This window comes from Dermacentor albipictus, chromosome 1, assembly GCF_038994185.2.
Source record: "Dermacentor albipictus isolate Rhodes 1998 colony chromosome 1, USDA_Dalb.pri_finalv2, whole genome shotgun sequence".
NCBI classification, from domain to species: Eukaryota; Metazoa; Arthropoda; class Arachnida; order Ixodida; family Ixodidae; genus Dermacentor; species Dermacentor albipictus.
The window spans coordinates 336295405-336322119 of record NC_091821.1 but is presented as its reverse complement, the minus strand read 5'-3'; the positions used below and the strand labels follow the sequence as shown (position 1 = coordinate 336322119).

At 51.3% G+C, this 26715-nt stretch overlaps 1 protein-coding gene across 1 annotated transcript in view; it reads right to left on the bottom strand.

The window, feature by feature from the left end:
* LOC139054560 (platelet binding protein GspB-like) overlaps positions 1 to 23510 on the bottom strand; it is a 249237-nt gene extending 225727 nt beyond the window's left edge. Inside the window, exon 1 of the mRNA XM_070531699.1 lies at positions 21690 to 23510. Within this exon, the coding sequence (XP_070387800.1) occupies positions 21690 to 21757 (68 nt within the window). The 5' untranslated portion in view covers positions 21758 to 23510. The remainder of the gene's footprint in view (positions 1 to 21689) is intronic.
* Positions 23511 to 26715: the final 3205 nt, after the last annotated feature.

The window sequence follows — 26715 nt, the reverse complement described above, 5'->3', positions numbered from 1 at the left end:
TCACCGCTGTGGTTATGAAGAAAAATTTTAAGTGATGTTGGGCCTGAATGCCAATTACGTGTTTCTCTCACAGGGCAGACCGTTAGCTGTATAAAATGCACCCAATACTAGAAAGACCGTGGCTCCCATGTGAAGATGCGCGAAATCGCGAGACATTTTGTACTCACATTTCGAACTCATCACTCCGTCTGTTCGCATACTGTGATAAACATTCATATGCTGTCTCGTGTACGCCATGTTACGACAGCAATTAGACACGAGAATGTGGCAATAGCTCGCCGCTCTTCTACGACTCTAGCTGCATGTCCCATTGCCATTAGAATAACCGCGTCCCTATCGTTGAAAATCAGCGACGAGACGAAGTGACAAGGTTACGAGCTGGGCCGACCCGCTCTTTAATGGATTCACTGCGAGAATTCACCTGCCAAGAACAGGCCTGAATTTGGTCACAGCGTGTCCCCTTCTCGCATTGTATCCATCTTCCCCTGCTGCAAACCTCTCCGCCTTCGCTTCTCTATATATCGCTCTCTTCAATGGTCGCTTTGAAAAATAGGCGAGGTCAAAATTATCAGCCCATTGACTTCGCTAGAGTTGAAGGCATGCACGCAGGACGGTGCTATGTACTCGACGCTCGATTTCATTCTTTTCTACTGTCTCGCGATCGCATTACTTTTTAAAGATAGCCGTCCCGGCCCGAGGCCTCGTTCCCGTCGAGATGAATTCCCGTTCCGACTTCCATCTCATTTGTTGTGACTCGCAGACGCGATAACGCCTTTGGACGCCGCCCGATTCGCCTCGCCAGATAATCCTCATGAGCGAGGAAGTTTTGGAAGCCCGCCTTCGCTTTCCCCCGCAATCCTTCATGCCACCGCTTTCTGCTCTCACACGACGATGCCGAAACCACGCGAGTGCAGCTTGATCGCAAGCCGTTGAGGAGCGAGGCGGGGTGAATGGTCGCCTCCCTCGGCGACGCTCTCTTTCTTTTCATTTTTTCTTCCTTTCGCAGATAAGGCACGGCGGCGTTCGATTCTACACGAGGCCCGCGCACGCCTTTCGGTGATGTGAGTTTCGCCTCGCCTGCAGCGCGCGCCACCCTTCCTGGTGCCTAGCTCATTCATACGCGCAGCGAGTGCGGGATTAAGAGGAAAGACGAGACGGAAACGCATCCAAGTGCAGAAAGAAAGGAGAGCGTTAAGGGCGGAAATAAATATAGTGAGGCGGACGTTGCACGTTCGGCGACGAGCTCGTTTCCGAATCGGTGGGCCTATATACGCGCGTGGTGTATACACCGGCTATACGGAAACGCCCGCGTGCAGATACGTGGGGCATATTCTATGTATCCTCGCGAATGCCGCCATCTTCCCGAGAACAATTTCTTCTTTGCGATGCACATAACGACGTCTTCCGTCCACTGCAGTATAGCGATTTCTGTGGCCTTCGAAATGCGTGCGTAGAGACCTGCGTGGTACACACAACCCCGCACGAATTTCCAAACGTCAGAGCGGCGCGATAGCGATCGTGAGTGTGTTCGGGCTCCTCAACTGCGCACTGGGTTCGGCCCCCTCATTGATGATGGTATGCAAGGTTTCGTTTTTTTTCCCCATGCGGTAAGGGGGTACACGACAACGGCGTAACGGAAACACGGACAATACCCAGTGAAACCAGTTACGAGCTTTCGGACAACTGTCGCAGTGAAATGTCAGCCACCGTGCCTGCGGAAGTCGTCGCCTGGAAGTGGTGCACTTTCGATGGGCCCTTTCAAGGGCGGAGAGATTATACGCTTCACCTTTCCCTTCATGGATGGATGGATGGATGAAAAACTTTATTAGGGTCCTTTAGGGCGCGCACTAGCGCGCAGCGGGCCGCTCCCACGTCGGGACAGAGAGGCCGAGTCTCTCCGCCGCGTCGCGGGCCCGTTGGACAGCCCATAACTGTTCTTCGAGGTTGGGGCTGTGTAGGACCGCATCCCAACATGAAGAAGTGTTGTTTTTATCATTGTGTTTCATTTTCATTTTCAGACGAATAAAAGAACGGTCCCACTACTGGCCTCGAGCTCTTTCTGCATGGTGCGCTGCCAGGAACGTATAGCTGCACAGCCTCTCCACGCAATTCTGTTCTTCACTGTGTGCAGCGAATACATACATACATACAAACATACGTACGTACGTAGGTACATACATACATACATACATACATACATACATACATACATACATACATACATACATACATACATACATACATACATACATACATACATACATACATACATACATACATACATACATACATACATACATACATACATACATACATACATACAAGCAAACAAACGAACATGAGAGATAGACAAGCAGGCAATCTAGGTATATGCGCAAAAATATGGCCGTTCAGATATGGACGCATAATATTACGAACACGTGGTACATTATAACACTAAATGCTCACTGAAAGCGTTCACGGTCACATATTTTGGCAGTAAGCAGCCACCTACTCAATACTGTCAAAGACGGCGCTAACAGGAGAGCCAGGAGCATGCGGCAGGTACAACTTTCACCCGGATGCTCCAGAGAAAACGAGGCTGTCCACGGAAACGTGCCCCGAGATGCCGTGACAACTCATTCCTTCCGCGGCGGCGGCCGCGCAGGGTAGCACGACCAGCGACAGTGACGGGCTCGACGTCGTCGTCGGGTTCGCCACAAAGGAAAAATGGTAAGCAAGAGAGGGGAGCGAGGGAGGGCGAGGGGGGGAGGCGGCGGCGGACGTTGTAGACGTCCGACCCGCTTTAAGAATGCCCCGGCGTGAATGCCGTCGTAGGTGTGTTCCGGAAAATCGTCGTGTCTTTCGACTAGCCGGGTCTCTTCGTGTCAGCGAACCCTGCGCGTTGACGTAGCGGTGTTGTGCGCCTAGTTGCTCTGCGTTGCCGAATCGCACGGTGCTGCTCCCGCTGGTACGCGCTGTCGTTTGTCTTCGATTTTCTCAACAACATGAGAAATGAAATGACGTAGTTGGTGTATGTTGTGCATTCGGCGTCGCGGGCTTCTGAGCCAGATGGCCAGCGGATGCTCTTAAAGATTGAGACGGGCAGACAGACATGTTTGCACCACCTCTACTCGGCCGTGACCAGGCACCAACTGCTGCTGGTGCCAGAGCGGGTCCCGGGGTAGGTCCGGCAGTGTGCCATGGGCGCGTGCCTTGAAGCGATGGCGATGACGGTGACGGCGGCGGTGTATAGGCAGTGTGCCCCACCATGTGAAAATAGCGTCCGACTGCACAGACAAAGCCTAGTAAACGGGTAAAGCGTAGTTACACAAAACAACGGCAGCTGGGCCGTTTATGACAACGATGAGGACGACGACGCCGACTATGGTCCGACGGCTATTGGCCAGCATACCTGCATGAGCGTGCAGAAACCACTGCCTTGAGATCATCACACGTTGCTTAGACAAAATTTAACTGTTTGCTAGGTTTATATTTCTTTACATGTGACGGAATCGAATCCCAGGTGATGGTCAAGTTTTTTGCAGTCTTTTTCTGCCGAGGAAATATGAATAATAATAGACACGCATGATAGGGATACGATCATCAGTCACCAAGACAGTACTTTCCTACCGCAATTACCGTTAAGGAAGTGGTAGGCGGCAGCGGTATAAATCTGAGCAGACCTGCAATAAGTGTATACATCTGCATCTCTGGAATTCTGGCCTGACGAGACGTTTCATCCAAATATCGAGTCCGCTCGAGCCCGGTGACCTGGTTATGAATGCTCAATTCTCTAGCAACTGCAACACACTTTGTTGCCCTGCAATTACATGTTTAGTGACCTCGGCAATTCCGATTTTCCTGGTTAAGAGGTAACCACGCCGACGTGGTTCTGCACCTCACCCCCCCCCCTCCGCCCCCCTCCCGGAGAACGGCAAGTTCGAGGTTGGAGATGCTTCTGACCCACGGCATTCTTTTTGTAAACGTGGACTCACGGGACCGACTGAAGATTATGCGATTAATTCCGCAGGACAAGCATAATCCCGTTCACTGGCACCGAGCCACGCAGGTGTGCAGCACTTTTATTCACGACGTGATCGGCGCCGCCAAACCAGATCGCGCTCAGCCCGCGGAATAGGCGACGTCGTCCGTAATTCCGCAGAATTAGTGCATCGGGCTCAGCCAACGTGCTGCTTATCAGTGTCGAAGACGCTGAGATCGCCGCATATCCGGCCAAGCTATTCGTCAGTTCGCTTGCAACAACAACAGAGAAGCATCACTTTCCCGTTAGGAATCGGGAAGAGGAGAGCGCATCTGCTCCTGGCTCTTTGTTCCTTTCTTAAAGAAAAAGAATAAAACTATGCAGCTGTGGTGAGATAGCTTCATTAAAGCCACCTGCGCACTGTCGCCTTCCCGCGCATTGACAATACCGATAGCATCCGTGGAGAGTGCGCGCTCCACGCAACACTGCACGTGCCGGTGTACGGACGTCCAATGCTATACGCGCATGCGGTGCCAGACGCCCGCACCATATATCAGAGCCGCGCGACTTGCACGAAAGTTGGGGGAGGATGTGGGTGGTGTTGCGTGAGTGGTGGTGGAGAAGGGCTGCGCTTGAAGCCGAGGAGGTCACTTGTGGGGCGTCCCTGATGCGGCTGATCATTAGCCCTGATTTCGAGTCACCCGCAATGCCGGCCTGCTGCGCTGCATACCTCCCGCTGGCTTTGTTTTTTCGAGCGGATCGCTCGCCATTACGGGGAGGAGGAGACAGCGCGCGCTGCCACGCTTTCGTCACTGTGCGGGAGATACAATGCGCGCGGCGATTTCACGATGAGAAAGGTGTGAAGTCTATATCTACACGTGACAGCGAAGGTGAAAGGGTGGTCACCTTTCCTTTGGAGGTGAACGGAAGTTTTGTTCTGTTCGGCTTTTTCTTCGCCGTATGGCAAGCGTGAAACTAAAGCCTGATGATGACGCGATAACGACGGCGAACTAACGATGTAACGAGAAGGACGGACAGACACAGTAAAACCTGTATCGAGTGTCATTAATGCATTCGCACCAATGGCGCTCGATCAACGTCGATGATAGGGCCTCCACAAACAAATACGACTCGGTCTGCAGTCGTCATTCAATGATGCTTCCTTCTCCACCGAAAGGTTCGGGCACAAACGCAGTTTAGAAGTGATATCGAATTGCCCCCTTCTGATTTTGCAATGTTTTTGCACAGAGGAAATGCGGGCATGATGGCCAAAGTAAAATGTGCCACCACCTTTCCCTATAATCCGCAAGCATTTTATCAGCGCGCAATTACGATGGCGCGCAGAGAAATGGGTCGGTCGAGGTATGCGTTGAGACGCGTCGTCGCGGCGAAGGCTACTGAAGATGTCAGACACGAGAAAGAAAAGCCGATAACAGCTTTCTTTGTTTTCGTTTTCAGCGGAGGGTATATAATATGACTCGCTCTGTGTCACGTGACAAGGATGTAGACTTTGCACACGCTTTTCTCTACATAGATCCACTATCGATGATTGCTGGGTCGCATTGCGGTTTTCCTTTGAAGCGCCACTCGGAAAGGCTGTGTCAATCGACTTGGGAAATTAAAAACTTGAAACAAAAGAGGCGAATAAACTGTCTTTTCAGTCTGAGCCAGATAGATATGTCATAGAGTATAATAATTGGCTGTGAATTGAAGGCACACCGTGTCTACGCATATTAAGGTCACGCGAGGCGCGTTCATTTTTGTCCTCGAGGTCTGAGATGGACGACGGACTTGCCCTCTTCTGATTGCTTTGCATGATGGAGCAGCTTTCGATTATACGCACGAGTTGCGATTCGCATTTCGCCATTTGACAGTGCGGTTCATTGCTTGTTTTGTTTGCCTACTCGATATCGGCGTGTATAGATGCAGCCTCTTGCATTCAGCTTCCAGATGTCCTTCTCGTGTGCCGAAGACATCCGTTTAACACGCCCGAATCGGTTCTAGGAGCCTATGTTCTTTCACTTCAGAGAGGCTATACATTTTAAATACGGATTACGAACAACTTTGTTGTTGTAAACCAAGTACGCGTCGCGTGGACCAGTAACTGCACCCTATCCTTTCGTGGGGTGCTTGATTAGTGCCTAGAGCAGACTAGACAATCAGCCTTTACCGAAGCAAAAGTTTTGAAAGCCTGGCCTTATAGAGCTCATCAGTCCTTAGATATTCCACAGTACCTCAAGGGACTTGATCGAGTGCCCAACTCGAGAAACGCTAGGCATCGTCCTGTGTACGCACATAATTTGAAATCTTTTCTTTCTCTCTCTTTCCCTCCCCCTCCCCGCATGTAGGACTACAAACTGAACAAAGTTAGTGTCCTGTTTGTCTAACCTTTCACTTCTTTCTCTCTTGTGATCAGCATGTTCATTACTACGCGTCTCCGCTACAGAGTGCCAGTTTCACCGAAATTACTAATGATAAACTATCGTCACTGTTTATTACGTAGGAAAACCATGAATGGACGCACAAGCGGTATAACTAGTAAGGGACCTATAAGATCGCTGAGACGTCGCTTCCACAGTATACTATGTCAATGCTCTCACCTATACACAGACTGAAATTATGAAACACAGTGCCAACAATCTGAAGAACGTTTTGCGAGCTGGACCAAAAAGTTGCTCGTAAGTGGTTACATGCACAGTTGGCCACACCGGACTACGGGACTCGGGATTTGGGAAGAAGCTGAATTTCGAAGCCTGCATGGCCGCATAGTTTCGAATTCAAAGTTGAAGGCTATAGTAGTTTTTGCAACCTACACGCGGATCTATTACTTTGGAAGCACCAAATCACAACTGTCCTGGAACCTTTACCTTATAAAATTTTGTAGCCAATAGCACTCCAGCTGAACTGCCTTGTGTCGTCTTTTCCTGTGTCTTTATTGTGTCCGTGTCAGTGCGCTGCTTCACCAGCAAGGTATGATGATTAATCATCAACTAGCCCAACTTTCCCCATTACTGTGCCTCACATCAACCTTAACGAAATGTATTGTTAGTACTCACTTGCACAACAAGCATTTATACAGGAGGAATGCAAAGCCAAATATCTTTCTTCACACGTTCAGGCCACGCCTTACTCCACCCTTTCATCGTGCTCGATCGACTGGCAGTCGAAACTGGGCCTCATACGGGCTCAACACGTATACAGCAAGATTCGGCGCGCGACGTGCCTGATTTATTGACTTCCGCAACAGGTCCGCCCGGTGTTGAACTCTTTCCAAGGCCGGCCTCCATTGTCTTTTACGTCCAGCTTCAACAGGGACAAATACCGGCCTGCTGCCATCTGGGCTAAATCCACACCTGTCTCTTTCTCTCGGCAGAACTATTTCCTCTCTATCGCACCACCATTGGCCTTTCGTTTCTATCGCTTTTCATCGCCGTCTCCGAACTGCCACGATTCAACGACGAACGCCCAATTCCTCTCCCTTTCCTTTTCAGCTCGGTCTGTGCACCATCGTTCCGGCTTCGATGCGTTCGCGCTCAGAGGAGCGAGTGACCAACGCTCGCTGACCTCGGAACTACAGACGCACGTAGCGGCCCGTACTGTTGTTCGACTGTGTTTGCAGAATGCGTTGTGCGCCGGCCGGACAACCTCCGCCCGGCGGTATGTTGTCACTTAACGCGTGCCGCGCGTTCAAGCCGCCAGGGAAGGGAGGAATTTCGCCGTCGAAGGCGAGATGGAAACAGCGTAGAATTCATGCATCTCGATACTGGTGCGCCGGAAACTCTGCATGCTTTGCCTTCCCTTTCCCCTTCCACTCTCTCCAAAGGTGGTGGCGTCAGCTTCAATCGCTGGGCGAAGCAGAGGCAGTACGCGGGTGCAAGAGGGAGAGAGGGAAGCAGGTGTTTGTAGAAGCAAGTGTAAGCAACAATGTGCGTCAGTGTTAACATCAACGAAACTCGACAAGGAGGAAGGACTATAAACAGAAGAAGAAAAAAAGAACGGTGGCGGAGTAGAGCTGGAAGAGGAAGATGGTAAACAAGAATGCGAGCGAACGGTCCAAAAGCAAAGCGGAGCAAAATGAGAGAGAGAGAGAGAGAGAGAGAGAGACTATATGGCCACGGCCGTCACTCAGAAGGCACCGCGAGCGGCGCCGAAGGGCATCGGTGGTCGTCGCCACTGACTTCGGGACGCAGTCCGCCGACCACCGAACGAATTGCGCGCGACCACGCATCTGAGAGGCGGCCAGCGGGCCAGGAGGTGGTGGCGGAGCCGGAACAAAAGCCGGTCCGAAGGTAACAATGGGGACTGACCCATTTCGAAAGAGTGGCCGAAGCCAAGAGAGGAGAGTGGACTGCTGCTCCTTCGCGTCCACACCGTCGTCGACTGACGCGCGTCTGGCAAGCGCGGTTGCCGCCGACCAGGCTGTGGCAGGCGGCACCGCAAACAATCACGCCAACAAGGCTCCCCCAAGGCGCCCCGCGAGCGACGCGTGAGAAAGAAGAAAGTGGCGGCTGCATTTTTTTGCGCCTTCGGGTCATCGGCTGCGCGCCGCAAACGCCGCGGCAATTTTTCTGGGCTGCGCGCGGAGAAAGGGGAGCTCCTGGGAGGAAACCGTGCAGCAACAGGCCGGGAACGCAAATATCTCAAACAGAGAACTGACATAGAAAAAAGAAAAGAGAAAAAAAAAAGAAGGAAACGAGTGCACAAGATCGATCACGGCTGTGAAGTTTGACTGATCCAAGGGAGTTAAGCTTTTTTTTTTCCTTCTTTCTTTTGTGTGTGCGTGTGTGCGTGTGTGTGTGCGTGCGCGCTGGTTTCGCCCATTTACTTCGATGTTCTGTTCTCGATCTTTCCGATACTTTCAGGATAGCCGCACCTAAAGTCCCTTCCTAACGCGAGTCTCCCACAATGGGACACGCACCATTGCCTGCAAGAAGGACAATTTCAGCGACAACAGCAACAATAACCAAGACGGATATACGTATACTTAAACGTGGAGGTGCAGGTGGAGCCAATGCTGCTGCTTCGGGAACGAGAACGACAAGTCATACGGTGTGAAAGAGCAGGATTGGAAGATCCGTTTGTGTGGACACAGAGACACGACTGCGAAGTAATAAAGGGAAGAACCCACTGAACGAGCTTGGCAAGTGACCTAGAATCGAACGAATAAGCCCCGGAACGCATTCAGCATATGCAATCAAAGAACATAACCGCTAATAGTATAACCAAGCGATATATGTGGCCCGGCTAGTTGTTTCAAAGCAAAAATATAAGTCAGCTAATTCACCCATGCGATAAAACGATGTCAGAACTGTAGCAAACTCACTGTTAATTAGCCGCTCTGTTGGTTTTCTTTTTTTGGCTTCATAAACTAAAACATGAGGTCAACTTCATATGTAGATGCAAGATCAATAGTCGGCCTGACATGTCACGCCAGACTAAAATGGGTAAGCCGTTACGCCTAAATGTACACCTCGCGAATTCGCACTCACAAGTAACGAAATTACGCGCGCATACTCAAAGCTATCTGCAGAAGTATCACTAAGCCTATGTGGCCCTTAGGAGCGGTAGAACCGCTTCTCTCGCGCTCATCGTACGTAACATGCAGTGTTTCAACAAAGGCCGAGTACACGTCCTGCAGCTCAAGGGACAAATCGCGATGCAACTGGGCTGCAACATGCAGAAACTGTATACCCCATGCACGATTAGTGTAGCGGCTGCCAAGGTACTTAACATGCGAGCAAGGCACCTGACGCAAGCACGAGATCAAAAAAAAAAATTCAGTTCTTTTCATGTTCTCGTCTCGTTGGGAATCCGAGCGGTGCCTCACCTACGTTATCACAAGGATCGGTTGATCGTGAGCGATGGATCGAAAAGAATGATAAGAAATTCACGATTCACTACACCGGCCTTGGGACACGATGTCATGTCGAGTGCGACGGTTGAATATCGCGAATGAATCAGTTGTAGCGTGTAGAGCCAATTTAGTCGGTATTCGGCGAAGGCGAGCTCGGTTCCGTATGTTATAGAGATAGGTAAAATTGATTCTCGAGGAAGGACTGGATTCGGAGAAATAGACTGATGCAAGTTTCGCGTACAACTGTTGGCGTTAACCCAGCGGACAAGGGCGCCTTTAAAAAAAGTCCAATAAGAAAAAAACGTCTAGAGAAAATCCCACATATGCAAGTTACGAGAAGTCTGAGGAAATCGAGTGTCACTTCTTTTATGGGATGGGGGGAAATGGTTTTATGTAATTCAGACAGTTGATGAGGCGGCGCTCGTGATATGACGCCGCTGATAAAGCGACGCATAAACAGTGGCAATAAACTGAAGCCTTTAAAGCAACAGTTGGTGGAGGTGAGACTGCCAGCACGCATTCGTCACGAACGAGCCAGCCACAAAAAAAACAAAGCTATCGACAATCCTTATATCCTCCGTAGACATCGTGTAATTTGCTTTGTCTCACTATCTCATTCTTTCAGTTATTGTTTTTTTTATATAAATGACCGTAATTTGACGATAACTGGTTCAAGGTGTAAGGCAATGAACGTGATTACACTACGTCCTATGCCCCAAAGCAGTTCGTCGCCTTGCTGTCCTTGCAGATTACTCAAGCAGAGACACGCTATAGGCCAGGAACGGCTCCCAACCGCATCAGTCGACAACGCTTAAAGTGCGAATAAAGAAATTATTTACCTTATCACTCGCTGAGCGAACTACGCAGCTCGCAATTGTGCAATGCGCGGTAAAGAAAGATTGCGGCGGCGAGTGATCCGGGCATTACGACACTCGCCCTTGTTCCCGGGCTGACAACCCATTCGTCACCGAGGCATTCCGCGCTAACCGGGCCGCTTGAAACGCTCGCGGCAGCGCCCCCATGCGGACGGACGTCTCGCTCATTTCTCTCGGTGTCGGCAAGGTCACGTGCCTGCCTCGACGGGAGCGTTGTGCATGCACACGCGAGTGCTCGGTTCCGATCAAGGTTCATGCACACCGAGTAACGGCAGCGGCGCGACGCAGGACGTGGAATTCATTTTTCACCGTTCCCTTTTCTTCTTTTTCTTTTACAGCGACAGCTGTGATGCCGAGTTCAACACAAACACAGGAAGAAACCTGCTGAAATCAGCGTCGTGGAAGAAGTTTCATGAAAGTTTGGGCGTACGCAAAGGAAGGTGACACAAAGCAAACTGCAACAAAATGGTGAATTGAAAGAGTCGGTAAAGATGCAGAGTTATGTAAGCGCGAGAAGACAAACGAGATTACACTCTTTCAGTGTTCTTAAGCCTTATCGTGTCCTTGCAGGAAGCCTTATTGTGTTCTATAACCATGAACGGAAAATTGCATAGGGTTGTCGTAGAAAGAAAGCTTCACAATGGTTGAAAAAGAAAGATCGTCTTTGGTCCGAGTATGAAGCCCGGCACCGTAGCCATTACGGGGCTAGCCCAATGCGAAGCGGGTTCGAATTTTCAAAATGTGTCGTTCGTAAATGCTCATTGCAATAGGCCAGCCGGTTCACTAACGGTATGTGCAACATCAAGATTTGCCGACATTTGCTCTTATACGCTACGGTTCCTGCGTCAACGCTTTCTGTGAATACGGGCCCCTTCTTATTTTTTAATTCTTTTTTTCAGTAACCGGTACGGGGATTTTCTATGTAGCCTCATGCTCCTATATACACTTTCGTGTGGCCGACAAGCTTCCCTGTCACATATGCGCATTTGAGCATCAATAACAGGCACGAACCGCGTCACATCGAGTCCTCAAACAAGCATCGATACAAACGCAGCAAGCTCCGCAGCGACGTGAACGACCAATCCGTATTGCACAACTTGTTCGCAACGCGTTCAACGCCATGTAGGAACGCGGCAAGCGAGCCGTCGTCGCTCCGACATCTTCGTCACTGTCGTCATGCCAGCTAGCGCTGATTTGGGAGAAACGCTTTCTTTTGAGTGGCCTTCTTGCGCCTTATTTTTTTCGCGCGTCGAGAAAAGAAAAAAAAAATGCGCCTGAAATGGAAGCAGGACGCGACACAAGCCGCGCCCGCCCACCAACGTACGTATATAAACACGCGCGTACAGAGCCCCGCCGCAAAACACATGTTGGGCCCAACCGGGTGGTTAAACTGCAACCGTGTCAGGAGATGTGCGGGCGCGCGCACTCCGAGGCCATTGATCCAGATTGCGGCCGCGTTTTTACTCATCAGCGGCGACGGCGGCGGCTGAGGCAGAAACGCGTGCGCCAAGAATCGGTGCTGGCGATGGCCGCGGAGAAAACGAGGAAACAATTTAGACCACCGCTCGCGTTTCAGAGCAGAACTGGCGAGGCGTGTCGACGCGGCGCGGCAAACACTGCTTGCTGCTGCGGAGGCCACGGGCCCCGAAGGAACGCAGAAGGGGAGAACGGGAAAGGAGCGAAGTAAAAACGATCGACTGCAAGAAAAAATACAGTCTTAACAGCAACGCCAGGCGGCCGGCGTCGACCGGGCCCCGCCCTGAGCTGCAGGCAAAACTGATTGCTTGCCTTCACGGTACGCGCCGAGTTAACGCTTGCTGGCTCGCTCGGCGGCGTCGTATTGTGCGAGCACGTGCACCACCGCCACCTTCTTCTCACCGTCATCCTGCAGCGCTCTGGGTCACCACAGCGCGCGAAACAGCGGCGCGACTTCGGCCGAATCCGACACGTGCGTGTGTGTGTATACGAACCAGCTGTAAGAACGTCTGTGTACACAACGCGCAACTCCATCTTCTTCGCCCCCTGCCCACGCACACACACCGTCCACGCTCCGCACCTCAAGCCAAGCCGAACCCCATCCATAATGGTCGCGCGCCGCACCAATGGTGCCCTGCATATCCGTCGGCGCCTGCGCGAGCCGCTGCTGTCCCAAGGGGCCGACGCCAATCGAAAGCGTGACGGCCGGTCAGCGATAAGAAACACGCAGCCCCCCCCCCCCCCCTACTGCATAGTACCACTCTTCCCCCTGCAGAAATGCCGTTCGCTTTATTCGTCAAATCGTTGCTGCACAGTGAGCTTTCGCTGCGGGACGCATTCGTTCATCTCGCTAGGATGTTGTTTCACGTTGACGGCGGTGCAAGCAGACAGTCGAAAAATAACGCCCGGAGATGAACAAAAGCGGTGACGCGAAGCGTGAAAGCTGGAGCATTGTTACGTGAAACTATGCACGTTGTATTGTGGAGAAAGGCGTGGGTGAGGAGGTGCTGCCTAATACTACCTGTGGGGACGCGTTTATGACGCTGTCCGTTTTTGCTGCGGTTTCAAGCCATTGTGCCTCATTTCACTATCATTTCTCTATCGCTCTTCCGTTCTCGACAGCTGCCTCTTTAAGTGTCATCCATTTATATTTAATCGCAAGGTTAAAAGGCTAAATGTTTCCTCTCCGTGCACATCAACAGGCGTGCATTCAACGACTTGTGAGGGCGAAAAAGTTTTTGTTTCTTGATACACATTAAAACATGTTGGCTACATATCACGTAGATGCTCACAAGTGTTATAGCTATGCAATAAGACAAAATCAGAGCTTGCCGACACCACTCTGAAGCCGTGAGAAGCTGTGTTAGCCTCGTAAGCAGCGATTGCTAATGTTTTCCAAATAAAGATGCGTTAAATATAAAACTGGGTCCTCGCCCCGCCTCAGTAACAACGTCGATGTCGTGATCGCGGGTCTTATCATCCGTGATCCAATGCAAGAAATAGTTTTGGTCCGATTAGGGTATAGTATTTATCAAAAGTTTCAACATCGCCACCTGTGTGCGTCGTCAGGGTGCCTGTTGCATGTGGCCTTTGTATTTCGTTTCTCCCAAATCATGGAAATTAGGGAAGACGAAGTTTTCCACTTTTGTCAGCTCCGAAGCACCGGGCGTCTTGTACAGGAGTCGTGAAATAGGGCGCGATGACTGCGCTCGTCGCTCGCGAGATAGCTTTGGAACTTTTGACAAACACTGGGCGTCTGAACTGTTCGGTATGCTTAGAGCCCTGTTCGCCAGTAGAGCTCGGGGCCAGGAGTGCACGTTACAAAGGAAAGCCATCGACCAGAAGGGCTGGTTTGTTGGCTTCGACTATACATACAGCCATTGAGCCAGTTTGTTATTATACGCACGGTATGACACTCCACTGCGAAGCAAGACTGAAGATGGTACGTGAAGGCACACAGTAAGCCGCAGAATAAGTGCTTGTTTGTTCCCGCTATTTATTCGTTTCCGTCGTCGTCGTTGTCATCATTAAACTTTTATAGGACTACGCTTTCTTGGGCTGTATACCCAAAGCTCTTTCTTCGTAGGTGTTCTTCGCCATTACCGGGCCGCCTTTGCTAATAAGATGTCTAGTATCAGGATTGGTTGGAATTTGCTCTTGCGGACAATTCTAGCGTAAGATCTTTTTTGTGAATGTGGGCCCTTGTATGCCTTACGTTTCAGTTCAGCCAGACCCTTCCTCAGTCCCCAGTCTTGCTTCGACCATCCTTGTTACGTACTTTTCTCCGCTCCTTCTTCCCGGTTAGTGCACTCTTGTTTTAAGACCCGGATGTTTCGCGAGTCGTACCTGCCGGTGCGCACAACGTGCCTTTTCTCACGGGTGGGGGGAGGGTGTGCCAGCCGGTAGGAACTATTTCGGGCAAGCGAAAGAAGGCCCGCGCGTGTACACACACGAGCGAGTAGATTGTTTTGCTGTAAGCAAAGCTGCCCGAGTTCCGCACAGTTGACGCCGACCCAGAGCGAAACGGCAACAGGGGCAACGTGCACGTAACCATAGAGCGATACATTAAGCTTCGCGTGTCTCGACGCTTTATTTTTTTGCTCCCGTCTTCCTTGTGCCGTAATGATCAATGCATTGTAACTATATATACGACGTCCGTTCGCTACCGCAGTGCGCGAGCTCATCGAGGAAAGACGGAAGCACCAATTGGCAAAGAGCGAGTTGGTTTGAGCATACTGCTTACACTGACTTCGCTTACAATGCATGCTCAGATCTTAATTTGTTATTGTGCTAAAAAAAAACGGCGCTTTATAGTTCCGTTGTCCTTAGGTGACGTGACACTCAGAGAACTCCGATGCTGTTCCCAATCACACTATCCGGGTTTCGAAACATGGTGCCTTTGGGAACTTTCGCAATTGATGTGATCGAAGAGCTCTGTCATAGCAGCTACAGCCGTAGCTACACTTCGTCTATGACGCCGCTTCTTATTCTTCCAGCCTCCCTCTATACGTAGGAACCAACGAGCGTACGAAACGTCGTCCGCTTCCGGAGCGTGCGCCTACAGCAGCAGCTCATCGACGAGAAGACACTTCAAAACGAGAAGAAAAAAGAAATACGTCAAGCGGCAAGTACATGCGCGCGGGCCACTCCGACAGCGAAGGGGGGCCGGAACGATCGAGAAGGGGGCACGGTTTCACAACTGCTCGTTTTCGTGTGCGGGTTTTGTGCAAGAGACACGGGAGTGACGGCGCAGCTTCCTCCGAGAGATAGCCACGCGCGTATGTACGTGCGTATACTACATGCCCACGCCGCCGACAACAAAGAAATGATGCACGGCCGCCGCATCATCCCTCGCTGTTGTTGACAAGAAGATAAAGAAAGGACGAGACTGCAGCAGCGCCGTGAAAAGAAAAAAGGGCGCTCCGTAACACGATTACAAAAGGGGCGAGTTTTGGGGCGCTCTTTCTAAAGGGAAGCGGGTATACACATAACGGGGCGAGCATGGACAGCAAGCCGGCGATGTGCGCGTGTGGCGAGCTTTCTCTCTGCCGGTGCGGAGGAGGGCCGCCCTTGACTGGCCCGGGTGGGCGTGTCGCGCTGAGCAGGCGCGACCACGCGTACACTCGAGCGAAGAACTGCAGTGGCGGAGGCCTGTTTCAAGCCCGGAACGACGCCGGCGTCGCACGGAAAGAGATGAGACAAGAGAATGGAAAAAAAATAATAATAAGGCAATGTCTGTGAGTAGCTATACGACGCTGTCCTGGCGGGGCCTCTTGAGGGTACCGCTGTAGCGCTGTGTTCGAGTGTGCGCGCGTGCGCATGTATGCACGCGTCTTGGTTGGACTCACGTGCGTTGTTTGCGCGCCAAGCACGCCTCTCCCGCTATTATTCTTCTTCTCCGTGGAAGTCTCGTGCCCACCGTGACATTTTGCGAGAGAGAGTAGAATAGAGTCGTTCCGAGAGAGCGCGGTATGCGGAAATGGAAAAAGTCGAAAAAGGTGGAAAACGACTCGGGGCACTGGAAATAGCGTTTCTTCTTGTGTGTGTGCGAGCGCGTGTTTATTCCTTTTTCCCCCATCAGGACATCAGCGTCTAAGAACTCTCGTTCTTCAGGTTCGTATATTACGTTTGTCGCGGCGGACATATGCCGCGCCACCACTGTTTCTTTTTTTCTTCGTTTAATTGCGCCGGCTCCGAAGCGGTGAAGCTGTCGCGTATCCTCCTGCACTTCTTTCTCTCTTCTTATTCTTCGCATGTGTGTTCAGAGCAATAAGGAAGTACGGGATGTGAGGCGCCCATGAAGCGACGTCGCTGCAACCAGCACCGAAGTCGCTGAGGCAGTTTACGAAGCGACCAACTCGAGACTTGCCGTCAGGTGATAATGACTCGCACCGTTAGGAGCGGACTCGCGCCGCAGCAAGGTCACACAGGGTCTTCCGGAGACGACCGTGAGGCTCACTCTGTCAAAATATTTCTGCACTAAAAACCGTCGCCGGTGTCTCAGCGAAGCGGTATCGCGCATTTGAACGTAGCTGCTGGGCACAAGCACAAGCACCCTTGAGTCGGCTGGGCGATCGGCCTTTTATCGAAGCACAAGTGCTTGGAGCCTGGCACCAAAGCCAATCAGCCAAGAAAGAAACGCGAGCCCTTTTGCAATACGTGAAGGCGACGCACCTGAGTGCCCGGCTGTAGGCAGGCTCCAAGTTGCACAGTTCTTGTGAATGACCCGGACTCAGGTCTTCTCTCTCTCACTCCCTCACTCTTTCATTCCCAGACCCATTTCCCCATGCATGCGTAGGGAATGCTGAACAAAGTCAAGTTCACCTCCCTGCCTCCCCTTCCCTCCTTTCCTCTACTCTCTCTGTACGTCTGTCTTGAATGACATATTGAACGTGTCAACCGTGAGGTCATCACAGTTGGCACACTGAATAAGCCGGCTTCCGTTTGATCACCGAAGCTAAGCAGCACTGATGTCGCCAGTACTTGGGAACGCTTGTGCTGGTATAGATTTCCGTCTGTTATGGGAAGTAGGGGATCTCTGATCGATGGATGGTGTTTATTACGTCCTAAAGCAGCTCAATGATTATGAGAGACGATGCAGCGGAGGCCTAAGGACTAATTATGATCGCCTATAGGTTTTATTTTTTCTTTAAAGAACCACTCAAGTTTGGTGTATGAGAGCTTTATTTTCCTTTCCGGCCTTATCGGAACGCGGTCGCAGAGGCTCGAAATCGAAGCTGCGACCTCGAGCTTAGCAGCGAAGCGCTGTACCCAGTGAGCCCATGCGGTGTCCACCTTATGTTAATGTTTCAGCAGCAGCGGCGGAAAGATACAGCTATCCATATTCGAATAATCTGAATATCCTGAGACATCTGTGTTCCCGCCACCATGTTGAGATGTGTTTTTCGAGGTCGGCACGGCAAAGTAAACCCTTTAATGCGAGGATCGACCGATAATGAAAAAATCGGCCCAATAACAAATTTATCGCGCCACAAAGACACATTGGGCAATCGTCTTCAAATGGAAGTGGCGCACCCGAACGGGCGCTTTGGTCGGCTAATTGATATAGCCCACCCATATAGTGGAAATACAGAGCCTGCATTCAAGAGGTAAAAGTGACTTTACGTTGGTTTAGAAAATAAGTATGTCCCACGAGGCTGGCGTCATGGAAACAACAGGGAGCCATTTATATGCACTTCACGCGGCCACATATGTGTTGCCATTCGGGGCTGTTTTTGCCTCGTACAGCGTGACTAAGGCTTCTTAGCTTTCTAGGTATATAGTGAGAGCAGTTCCTCCGTCCATTGTAACAACAAAGGCGCGATAGAAGAGAGAGAGAAGGGAGGGAGGCAATGCAGGAAGGTTAACCAGACTGAGTCCAGATTGCTACCCTACACGCGGAGAGGGAAGTAAAAGAGAGAGAGAGAGAATGTGAGTCTATATTGCACTTTCCCGTGTACTAAGCTAGGTGCAGCATGTCTACAGTCGGGCACTCAAGACTGTTGCCTTCAGTTACTGAAGAAGCGCTCGAATGGCTTTCTGGGCTAATGAACATTGAGGGCAGGCTCCCAAGACCAGTGCTTCTGTAGATGGCCTATCGCCCAGTCTACTCAAGGCACACTGTTCTCGCTTCGATAACCAACGTCAGACTTTCCAGTGCAACAAAGGCAGTGCCATAGAACTTGTACGGTCCAACAACATTGGTAAACCGTGGTGTGATCGTTGGTATATGGCATATACAGTGAAAGCTCGTTAATTCGAACTTCAATAATTCGAATTTATGGATAATTCGAACTGTACGATTTGGTCCGGCCAAGCTCCATAGATGTCTATGTATAAAAAAGTCCGTTAATTCGAACGCGAGAAGGTTCCCTCACGGATAATTCGAACTACGCTCGCCTGGCACACGGCCAGAGAAGCGCGCCTACTGCCTACACACAAGGCTGTATTGCCTCCGAAACGGAGAGAACGGCGAGAGAAGGCAAAATCGGACAAAAATCTAACCGACGCGGGGTCAGCCAGAAGGCAGCGGGGGCTGCCGCCTCTCCGCTCTACGTAACCTCGAAGACTTCTTGCCCGTTGCGAGTCTCGGAGGCTTTGCAAATCTTGTACAGCTGCTAATGTTGTGCGGAGATGGCACGGCAAGCTCCAAAACACAGCGAATCAAGTACGTCGCAGCTGTGCTTGCAATCAAGAACCAACGAATCAGGGCCTTTGCCACCTTCACATGTTCAGCGTCTTTGTCTCGGCAGTCTTCATCGGTTGTGCACCTCTGTTTTCAGCTTAGGAGGTATCGGCCGTCGCGATTCATTGGGATGGTGTTAAGCCTCGGCTGACGTTCGTTTCGGTGGACATCGGTGGTGTGGCACAGTCGGATCCAGAGCTTCGACTTGAAGATGGCGTGTGCCCGCGGCACACGCCATCACTTTCTGACACGCCAAATTTCTGACATGCCCTACTGCTTCCAAATCGCAGTGTACTGTTGCCCTCCTTCACTTTCGTTAGTTCGAACTTTCGTTAATTCGAACTTTCGTTAATTCGAACTGAATCGGCTTCCCCTTGCAGTTCGAATTAACGAGCTTTTACTGTATAGGGCACGTGATCATGTGACACACAAAGTAGATGCTGGTATAGTGTGTGGATTTCCTTTACACACAGCTAGACGTTATATAGTTTCTGTGGCACCGTCAAACAGATGCCAAATAGGTATATAAGATTCACATTTTTAAGTGAAACGCGCTTCAGTAAAATCAAGAAAGCCGCTCATTATCGTGAGGAAAGCCTTAGCATGAAAAGACGCCAAAACGAAATACAAGTGGCAATGTCGCCGTTACTTATATGCGCTGGTTGGTAAACGCGAATGATGTTGCATCATAATAGAATGAAAGACAACCTAGCAAGCTTTGAGAACTTTTCTGTAACAACAACCCAAACGCAAGAAGATCGATACTTTCAAATCCGCGGTGTCACACTGATGTACAAGAGCCAAGGAACTTGGCGCGAAATGTAGTTTGGCGTCGACTGTCTCCTCTTCACTATAGTATAACCAACGCATTTTCGCTAAATTAATGAAAACAGAGTTCTCGAAGAATACTTTGCCAGTCTCAACTGGTTTAGTGTTGCTCTTTAGTGTTGTTTTTAATGTTTTGAGTGTTTTTCTCAAAAGCGAGCCTTTGAAGGTTCTGCAATACCACCAAGAACGACCTCTGTTCTGCAGCACCGCGTTTTATCGCTGCTTGAAGCGAGCGTATACTTGGGCGTTCGCGAAACGGAACTATGTGGTCGGCGAGTCTCGCGCGCTCACAAGGAACCTTGACCGCACGGTGCTCGACGGCCATCTAATGATAGGTGCGTTCTCATTAAACGCGAAAACATAGATTGCACGGAACTGCCAGAGTCACGATGTCTGAAGGCCGCTTGTCGTGGACAAGGACACGCTTGCTTCCTGTTGAATCGAATACTGTTTTGAAACGAGATAATGCTGCCGTTTTTTTCTGTTCAATCAATGATCAGAATGACAGTACAGTAACATTGCACTGTAAACGGCTGGCCAACCATTAAATGGTATTTTGAGGAATACCATGCGGTATTAAGGTTGGTTATGCGCAGATGCTATCTTCGATGACACGCCGGCGCATGTGACACAGCCAAGTGACTGTCGTGAGCTCCCGGCAGTAAACGGTTTGCGGAGCTTGAATTCCAGAACTAAGATCACTGTGGGCGCCCTTCAACACCACTGGAAGTGTTGAGAGTGCAGCAGATGACTGAGACAGGAGTGAATACCGGGAAGGGTATGACACGCTTCCCGTTCCCAGTACGTTCGTTCACTTCCGTTAATTCTCTCTTATTTAGAAGCGGAAGCCTCTTACACCCATTGCGCAGTGAAAGCTAAGTATAAATGAGCGGTGCTTGTCAGACTATACTTTGCGAACACTTCAGTAGTGACATTGAAACAAAAATAGGGACGCTCGTTTTTTCGAAGTGTTATGCCTTAATGATCTAGGGCCAAATCAAGCACTGAAATTATCGTAGACTTGTAAACGCTCTTTCCAAGAAATAAACGGTTTCTCGCATGCAGCAGACCAATCAGATGTAGTCCTAATCTGTGGCCGTCAATAACAACTGCCGTCTCAATGCGAGCGGACCAAAGAGATCACGAGAGTTGCGCAGCCCAATTTTTACACGTTGTCGAACCCCGTCGCGTGCTATAGGCGCCAGGCCTGCTGATGTGGCAGGTGCGAACAGCGGTTCAGATGTGAGCACGTGACATATGCAGGTGTTCTCCGCCGGTTATGGAACTATTGCTGCACGCATGTTTACTTTTGAAGGCGGTCTCACCGCATTCCATGCCGCCAGCTTGCTATAGCTTTGCTTCACAGGCAGCAAGTACACAGTAAAGAGACCTTGGGATATTCAACGTCGACGACCGATTTGTCACGACCGATTTGTCACACAGCCGGCAAATTTAACAAAACAAACAAACATACGTAATACGCACGCCAAAGGTAAATGGAAAGTACGGTTGTCAAGGGCTATGTGGCCAATAAATGGTATAACATGCGTGGTTTAGTTCTACATGATTGTTTACGTTCGTGTTCTGTTTCTTTTTTTACTCATCTTGGTGCAATTTTTGTTCCTACCCTTATTCATTGAGTAGGCCAAAAGGGAAGCTACTACTTTCTGTTGGCTATGCGTCATAACAGGGTATACAGGCCTTCGTCGAGACTTCTGTGGCCTCTCGACTACACCCACCAACGACGACGACGACGTATACTTCTTCTGTGATGTTGGTTGGAAATGTTGGCGACTCGCTGCGTAAAATGTTAGCGACTCGCTGACGTAACCTTTGCTTGTCGGTAGCACTACAACACGTCGCCTGCAAGCGAGGTGTCGAAATCGCGCGATCGGAACGAAGGCGGTTATCGCGGCGCAAGTGTGAATGATGCGCCCCGTCGGCGCGCATGCTCGCCCCGACAAGAACCGCTCCGTGGCGAAGGACAAATCGGTTGCGCTCACTTACCCGCACGCTATGCGCGCCGGTGGTGCAGGCGTCCTCGATCGCACGTGGCCGAAGCACACGTTGCCCATTGTTGGGCTTTGCGCTGTCGATGCACTGGCAGGCGGTCGACGAGGGGGCTCGCGCGTCCTGGGAACGAGATGCCTCAACGCCGCCTGCTCTCGGCGACGGCAGCGATGGACGCGGCGAGGTCGAGTCGTCTTCGGCGAGCCCGCGGTTCGAGCGCGCACCCCGAGTACAAACCGTTATGTCCCGCTGGAAAGCTTCCCGAGCTGTCCGAACCTCTCTGAGAGATAGAACGCAGTATCACCCCATCGTCAGTGAAACCTGTCTTCTTGTAGCCTCTTAGAAGTTGCGCTGTTCTAAGACATCAGGCCATTTGACTTTGGTTACAAGTGGAAGTAGAGGAAACTAAGCTGATCGCGCAACGATTCGCGCGCTGGTTATCCGCGCAGCCTGCTTTTCGTCCTTCTTTCTTTTAATCCCGTACCCTAAAGGTCCAGAAACTCGGGCTCGAACCGCGGGCAGCAGCGTTGAGGTGGCGATGGCAACACAATCAAGCGACCGATTCCGTTTGGAAACACGACGGAAAGGCGGCGTCAATCACATGTCACACACGGTGCTGCCGTCTCGCGAGACGGCAGCACCAGCAGGCGGCACAAGCTCCAGAATCGCGTCGTCTGCTCGCCGAAAACACTGCGCGGAAGGCGCGCACTCACACGTCGACGCTGTCACGGCGTGACAGACGATACGCCACAGCAACCCGGTTTTCAACCTACACTACAGCACTTCACCAAGCTGCGGCGGCGACACCAACACCTTCCTCTCTTGTTCTGCTGATTTGCACGTCCGCGATGCACAACGTGACAGCGCTGAAAGAACCGTATACGAGGTGTCGAAGGACGGCACTGGCACACGAGCCGGCAGTACGTTCCGGGCGTCGATACACAAAGGTGGCGAGAACCTTGGCCCACAGAATGCTCGGTCCCGTCTCGCGCATTCAATAGGCGCCAACAATTGGCAACCGGAAGATTAGTTGCCAGAAGCAGGAGACAACGGGCTAGAAATAACAGCGAGTTAGAAATTCTATACTAGGCAACACCACTGCACAAAATCCACGACCCATTGAAACATGGGTGACGGTTCTCCAGACAGCTGCAATAGTCAATGCGAGAATCGCATCGCTGATGCGAAGGTTCCAGCACAGGATACGCTGATAGGTACGGGGCTCCTCTAGATGTTTTGTTGTAAAGCCAATTCGCCCACCACAGCACGTGCCACAAGTTAACGTACTGCAACTGGCGCCACTGCTTTCGTGCTCTCCAACACCACACACGCACACCAGAAAGAAAAAAAAAACTACACTGCCCCAGATTTAGTCTGCGGCACGGAGACTTCCAGTTATGTAGCTGGATGCTACACACAAGCGCGTAGTCGTCAATCGGCCGTCCGGTTCCCTCCTTCAACTCGAACAGCACTCCATCAAAGTCGAAATCGGCAACGCCGTCATCGGGTGAAGGATACACACTCTACACGAACACTGCATCGCCGAAACGAAGTGATGCTTGCCGCGGCGAGTCGACCACGAAGCACACGCGCGAAAACCGCCCACTTATTGTCAGACGAAAAACCCTATCGGCACCATCTCCGGGGCTTCTTCCGATAAAGCCAAGTGACACGATCCGCGAGGGACCGAGAGGACGCCGCACGGCGCTTTCACTTCACTTTTCACTCGCGACGAGCGGCGGTGCACAATGTGAATGAAGCGTGCATCCTGCCTATCTCGGCGACGTGCTGGCTTCGGCAACAAGCTGCGCCGACGTGGTCGTCACCTGCAGCAGCAAGCGCTCGTCGTTGGGGAGAGGGACCGGCCGCTCGGCACAGCAGCCGGTGCTGCGGGTGGCGGTTCTGGCGCGGCCGCCGCCAGAGCCAGGCTCTGCCAGTCTCTGCGACCGGCACGCGCGTGTCCCGTTGGCGAGGCCGCGAAGGGAGAGAAGGCAGGGATGCCCGCGCGTTCCCCGAGAGCGGCTGCTGCTGCCTCGACGACGTGCTCTCCCGCGTTTGCGCGCCGCGTCGGGCTACGGCGCGGTGGCGATTTTGTGCCCGTTCTCCTCTCTCCGGCCGCGTCCTCAGCGCCGCCCGAGGCAACGGAGAACCAGACGACGGGGCGGTGCAAGTTGCCCCGGCAAATGTCCGGAAGAAAGCGGGTAATAACATCAACAAGGTGACGCGTTGAGCAGCTCGGGAACGTGCTTTGGCTGCTGCGTCTGTAACGAAATAGACTCGGCAAAGGTGGATTCCGGAATAATATGTAGGCCAAATACGGGTAAACTCTCGGGGATTGCAGAGAGGCTCTGCTTCCGCCTCGATTCCTTTGGAATGCGGAGCTCGAGGCCTCCGGCGAATCCAAGAGACGATCTCGGCGATCCGGCCGAAGAAAGCGTTTATCGGACGGGCCGCGGAAAGCGTCCTTTATTACGCCGCTTAGGGTTTGTATTTCGATTGCGGAGCGCGAGGCTTTCTCCCCGTGTCAAGCAATAAAACGAGGCTTGTATTACCTTCTCTTCGTTTTGATTCGAGGTGAGAGCGTTTTTGTGGGCACGAAAGTTGCGGCATTCCGTGTCCCGTTGAACTCGACTGGCCGTAAAGCCGCACGGTACGTTCGGAGCGTAAGCTTGTCAAGTATCTGCGCGCTATACACTATCTGTATACACTATCTGTATACTTTACTGCAATTGCTGTAATGCTATTTCTGTAAGACCACACACGTCAGCGAGCTCACCGCAATTTCCTTCTTTCCTTCCCCCCTCTCTCTGTTATCTTTGTTTCCCCTTTCCCTTTCCCTTTCCCCCGGTGTAGGGTAGCCAACCGGACGTTATTCTGGTTAACCTCCCTGCCTTCTACTTATCTCTTTCCCTCCCTCCCCTACTATAAGTGCAAGTTCCTCTCTCCCATTCGGTTTTATGGCATTAACTTCAGCCGAATGTGGCGCTGGCAATGTCCGTTTCGTTAATGTGTTGTAACGAACGCAACGAAAGTATTCGAAATGGTGGTCGTTCGACCAGTAATAAAATATCACGCTGCATACTTTCCTCTTTTTCGCTGATCATGGCGAATAAAGCGTTTTGCTCGGCCGTTCAAACGTAATTTTCCTTGGTAGCTGCCATCCAAGCTAACAATGTTCGACGACGATAGGCTCTAACCCCTCCAAATAACAAAAGCCTTGCCCGGTGTGCTGTAACGTGATCAAGAAATGGCACCGCTACGCCAATGAAAAAGCTATGTGGCATAAATCATCTTTTGATACGCACCCACATTTCCCGTTGGATGCGCTGGCTCTCGGCCTTTCCTCGTGAAGCCACGTGTGCGTGGTGCACAATATGAAAGTGAACACACGATCTACGTGACAGATCGATAAAAAAGTCCCAGCTTATGACAAGGAAATGATAAAGTATATCAAGGACAATTCACGCTAAACCCGTACATCCGCAATAATCGTCATTTGAATACATCAATTGGGTGTTCCCTTTCGTACTGGTCGCGCCCTGTACCTAAGTGTGCGGGCCTCCCGTTGGCCATAAGAGACGCTAGCTGAACCATTCGAGCTCGCTCACCAATGGTGGCTTTCAAATCGATTAAACGGATAAACGCGCGTCTGGGGATCATGGAGACGGCGAAATATTACGTGGTATAAATGCGCAGAGCGAAAAAGCCCGCGTAGGTAGACGTTAAAGAACACCAGGCGGTCTAAATCAATCCGCGCCCCTTACGCACTGTATGGCGTCTCTCACAACACAGCCGCAGTGTTGTGACGTTGAACCACGTCAATTATTAATATGTCGAACGACCGAGACGCGGCGAAGAGTGAACAAGGCTGCCGTAGAGCTTATTTAAGGTTCTTTTTTCTCGTTCTTCTTGCGGCTCTCATACTTGCCCTACATCTTTCATGCATATGCATGATTAGTAGCCCGCGCCGACTGGCAGTCGGCCAGCCGTCGGCAGTGTACGAGCCGCTTCCGATAAGCGGCCGCCGCGGCTGTAAACGCCCCCATTATCAGGGGCGCGTTGGTGCGCGGCTGCAGCGTGCGGCCAGGTCGAGACCACCGCGCGGGCGAGGGTGAGCAGGTCTCGCGTTCGCGCTTGTAAATTTTACGACTCTACGACCGGTCGCACCCTGCATGCGACTGGGGCAAGGGCGATGCTAAAAGTACGAGCCCCCTTCCCCCACACAAAGGAAGCTTCAACCAAAGTACGCGCAGATACTCCAACCTTACATTATGAGTTAAGTGTTTCAGAGAGAGATTTATAAAAAAATGTAAAAACAGTAAGGTCAACCAGGTGATATATCCGGTTGGCTACCCTGTACTGTGGAAGGAAGTACGTAGGAGGAGTGAATAAAAAAATTTAAAGAAGGTATATATGGATGAAGACTACAAAACTGTGTGGGCGGTTTGAGACGGTTCATCTAGGCGCCACATGGTGACACAGTGCCGGCCAGTGTCAGATACAGAGACATACAACACACAGTCACAATTTGTTGCATACCCCCCGCCCCCCGGTTTTTTCTGTCTTTCATCTCCCCCATCCCGCTCCCATGTGTAGGGTAGCAAACCGGTTAAGCGAAACTGGTTAACCTCCCTGCCTTCCTTCTCCACCTTTTCCTTCCTTCCTTCCTTTGTGCACTGTGCGGGCACCACACACGACATATTATACCATCATCTTTTCTTATTCAATAAAACCTCCCTTTCTTGAGTGGCGCCAACATCTTTTCCCCTAGTTCACCTCGGATAGAAAACAGAACTGCATAAAGATTTTGTTAATGTTTTGTACTCTTTCTTGAAATGCAGACCTGGCCTACTCCCCCACTCTGTTAATGGGGAATTTGAGCCTGCCGGTACCGCTGTATGCCTTCACCGCTGCGGCCTCCTGCCAATCTCGCACGTGCCAGCTAAACCGCGCCGCGCCCGCACCTATATAGCGCGGCTTAGCTATACAGCACGTGCAAGGCTGGCAGGTGGAGGAAACGCTA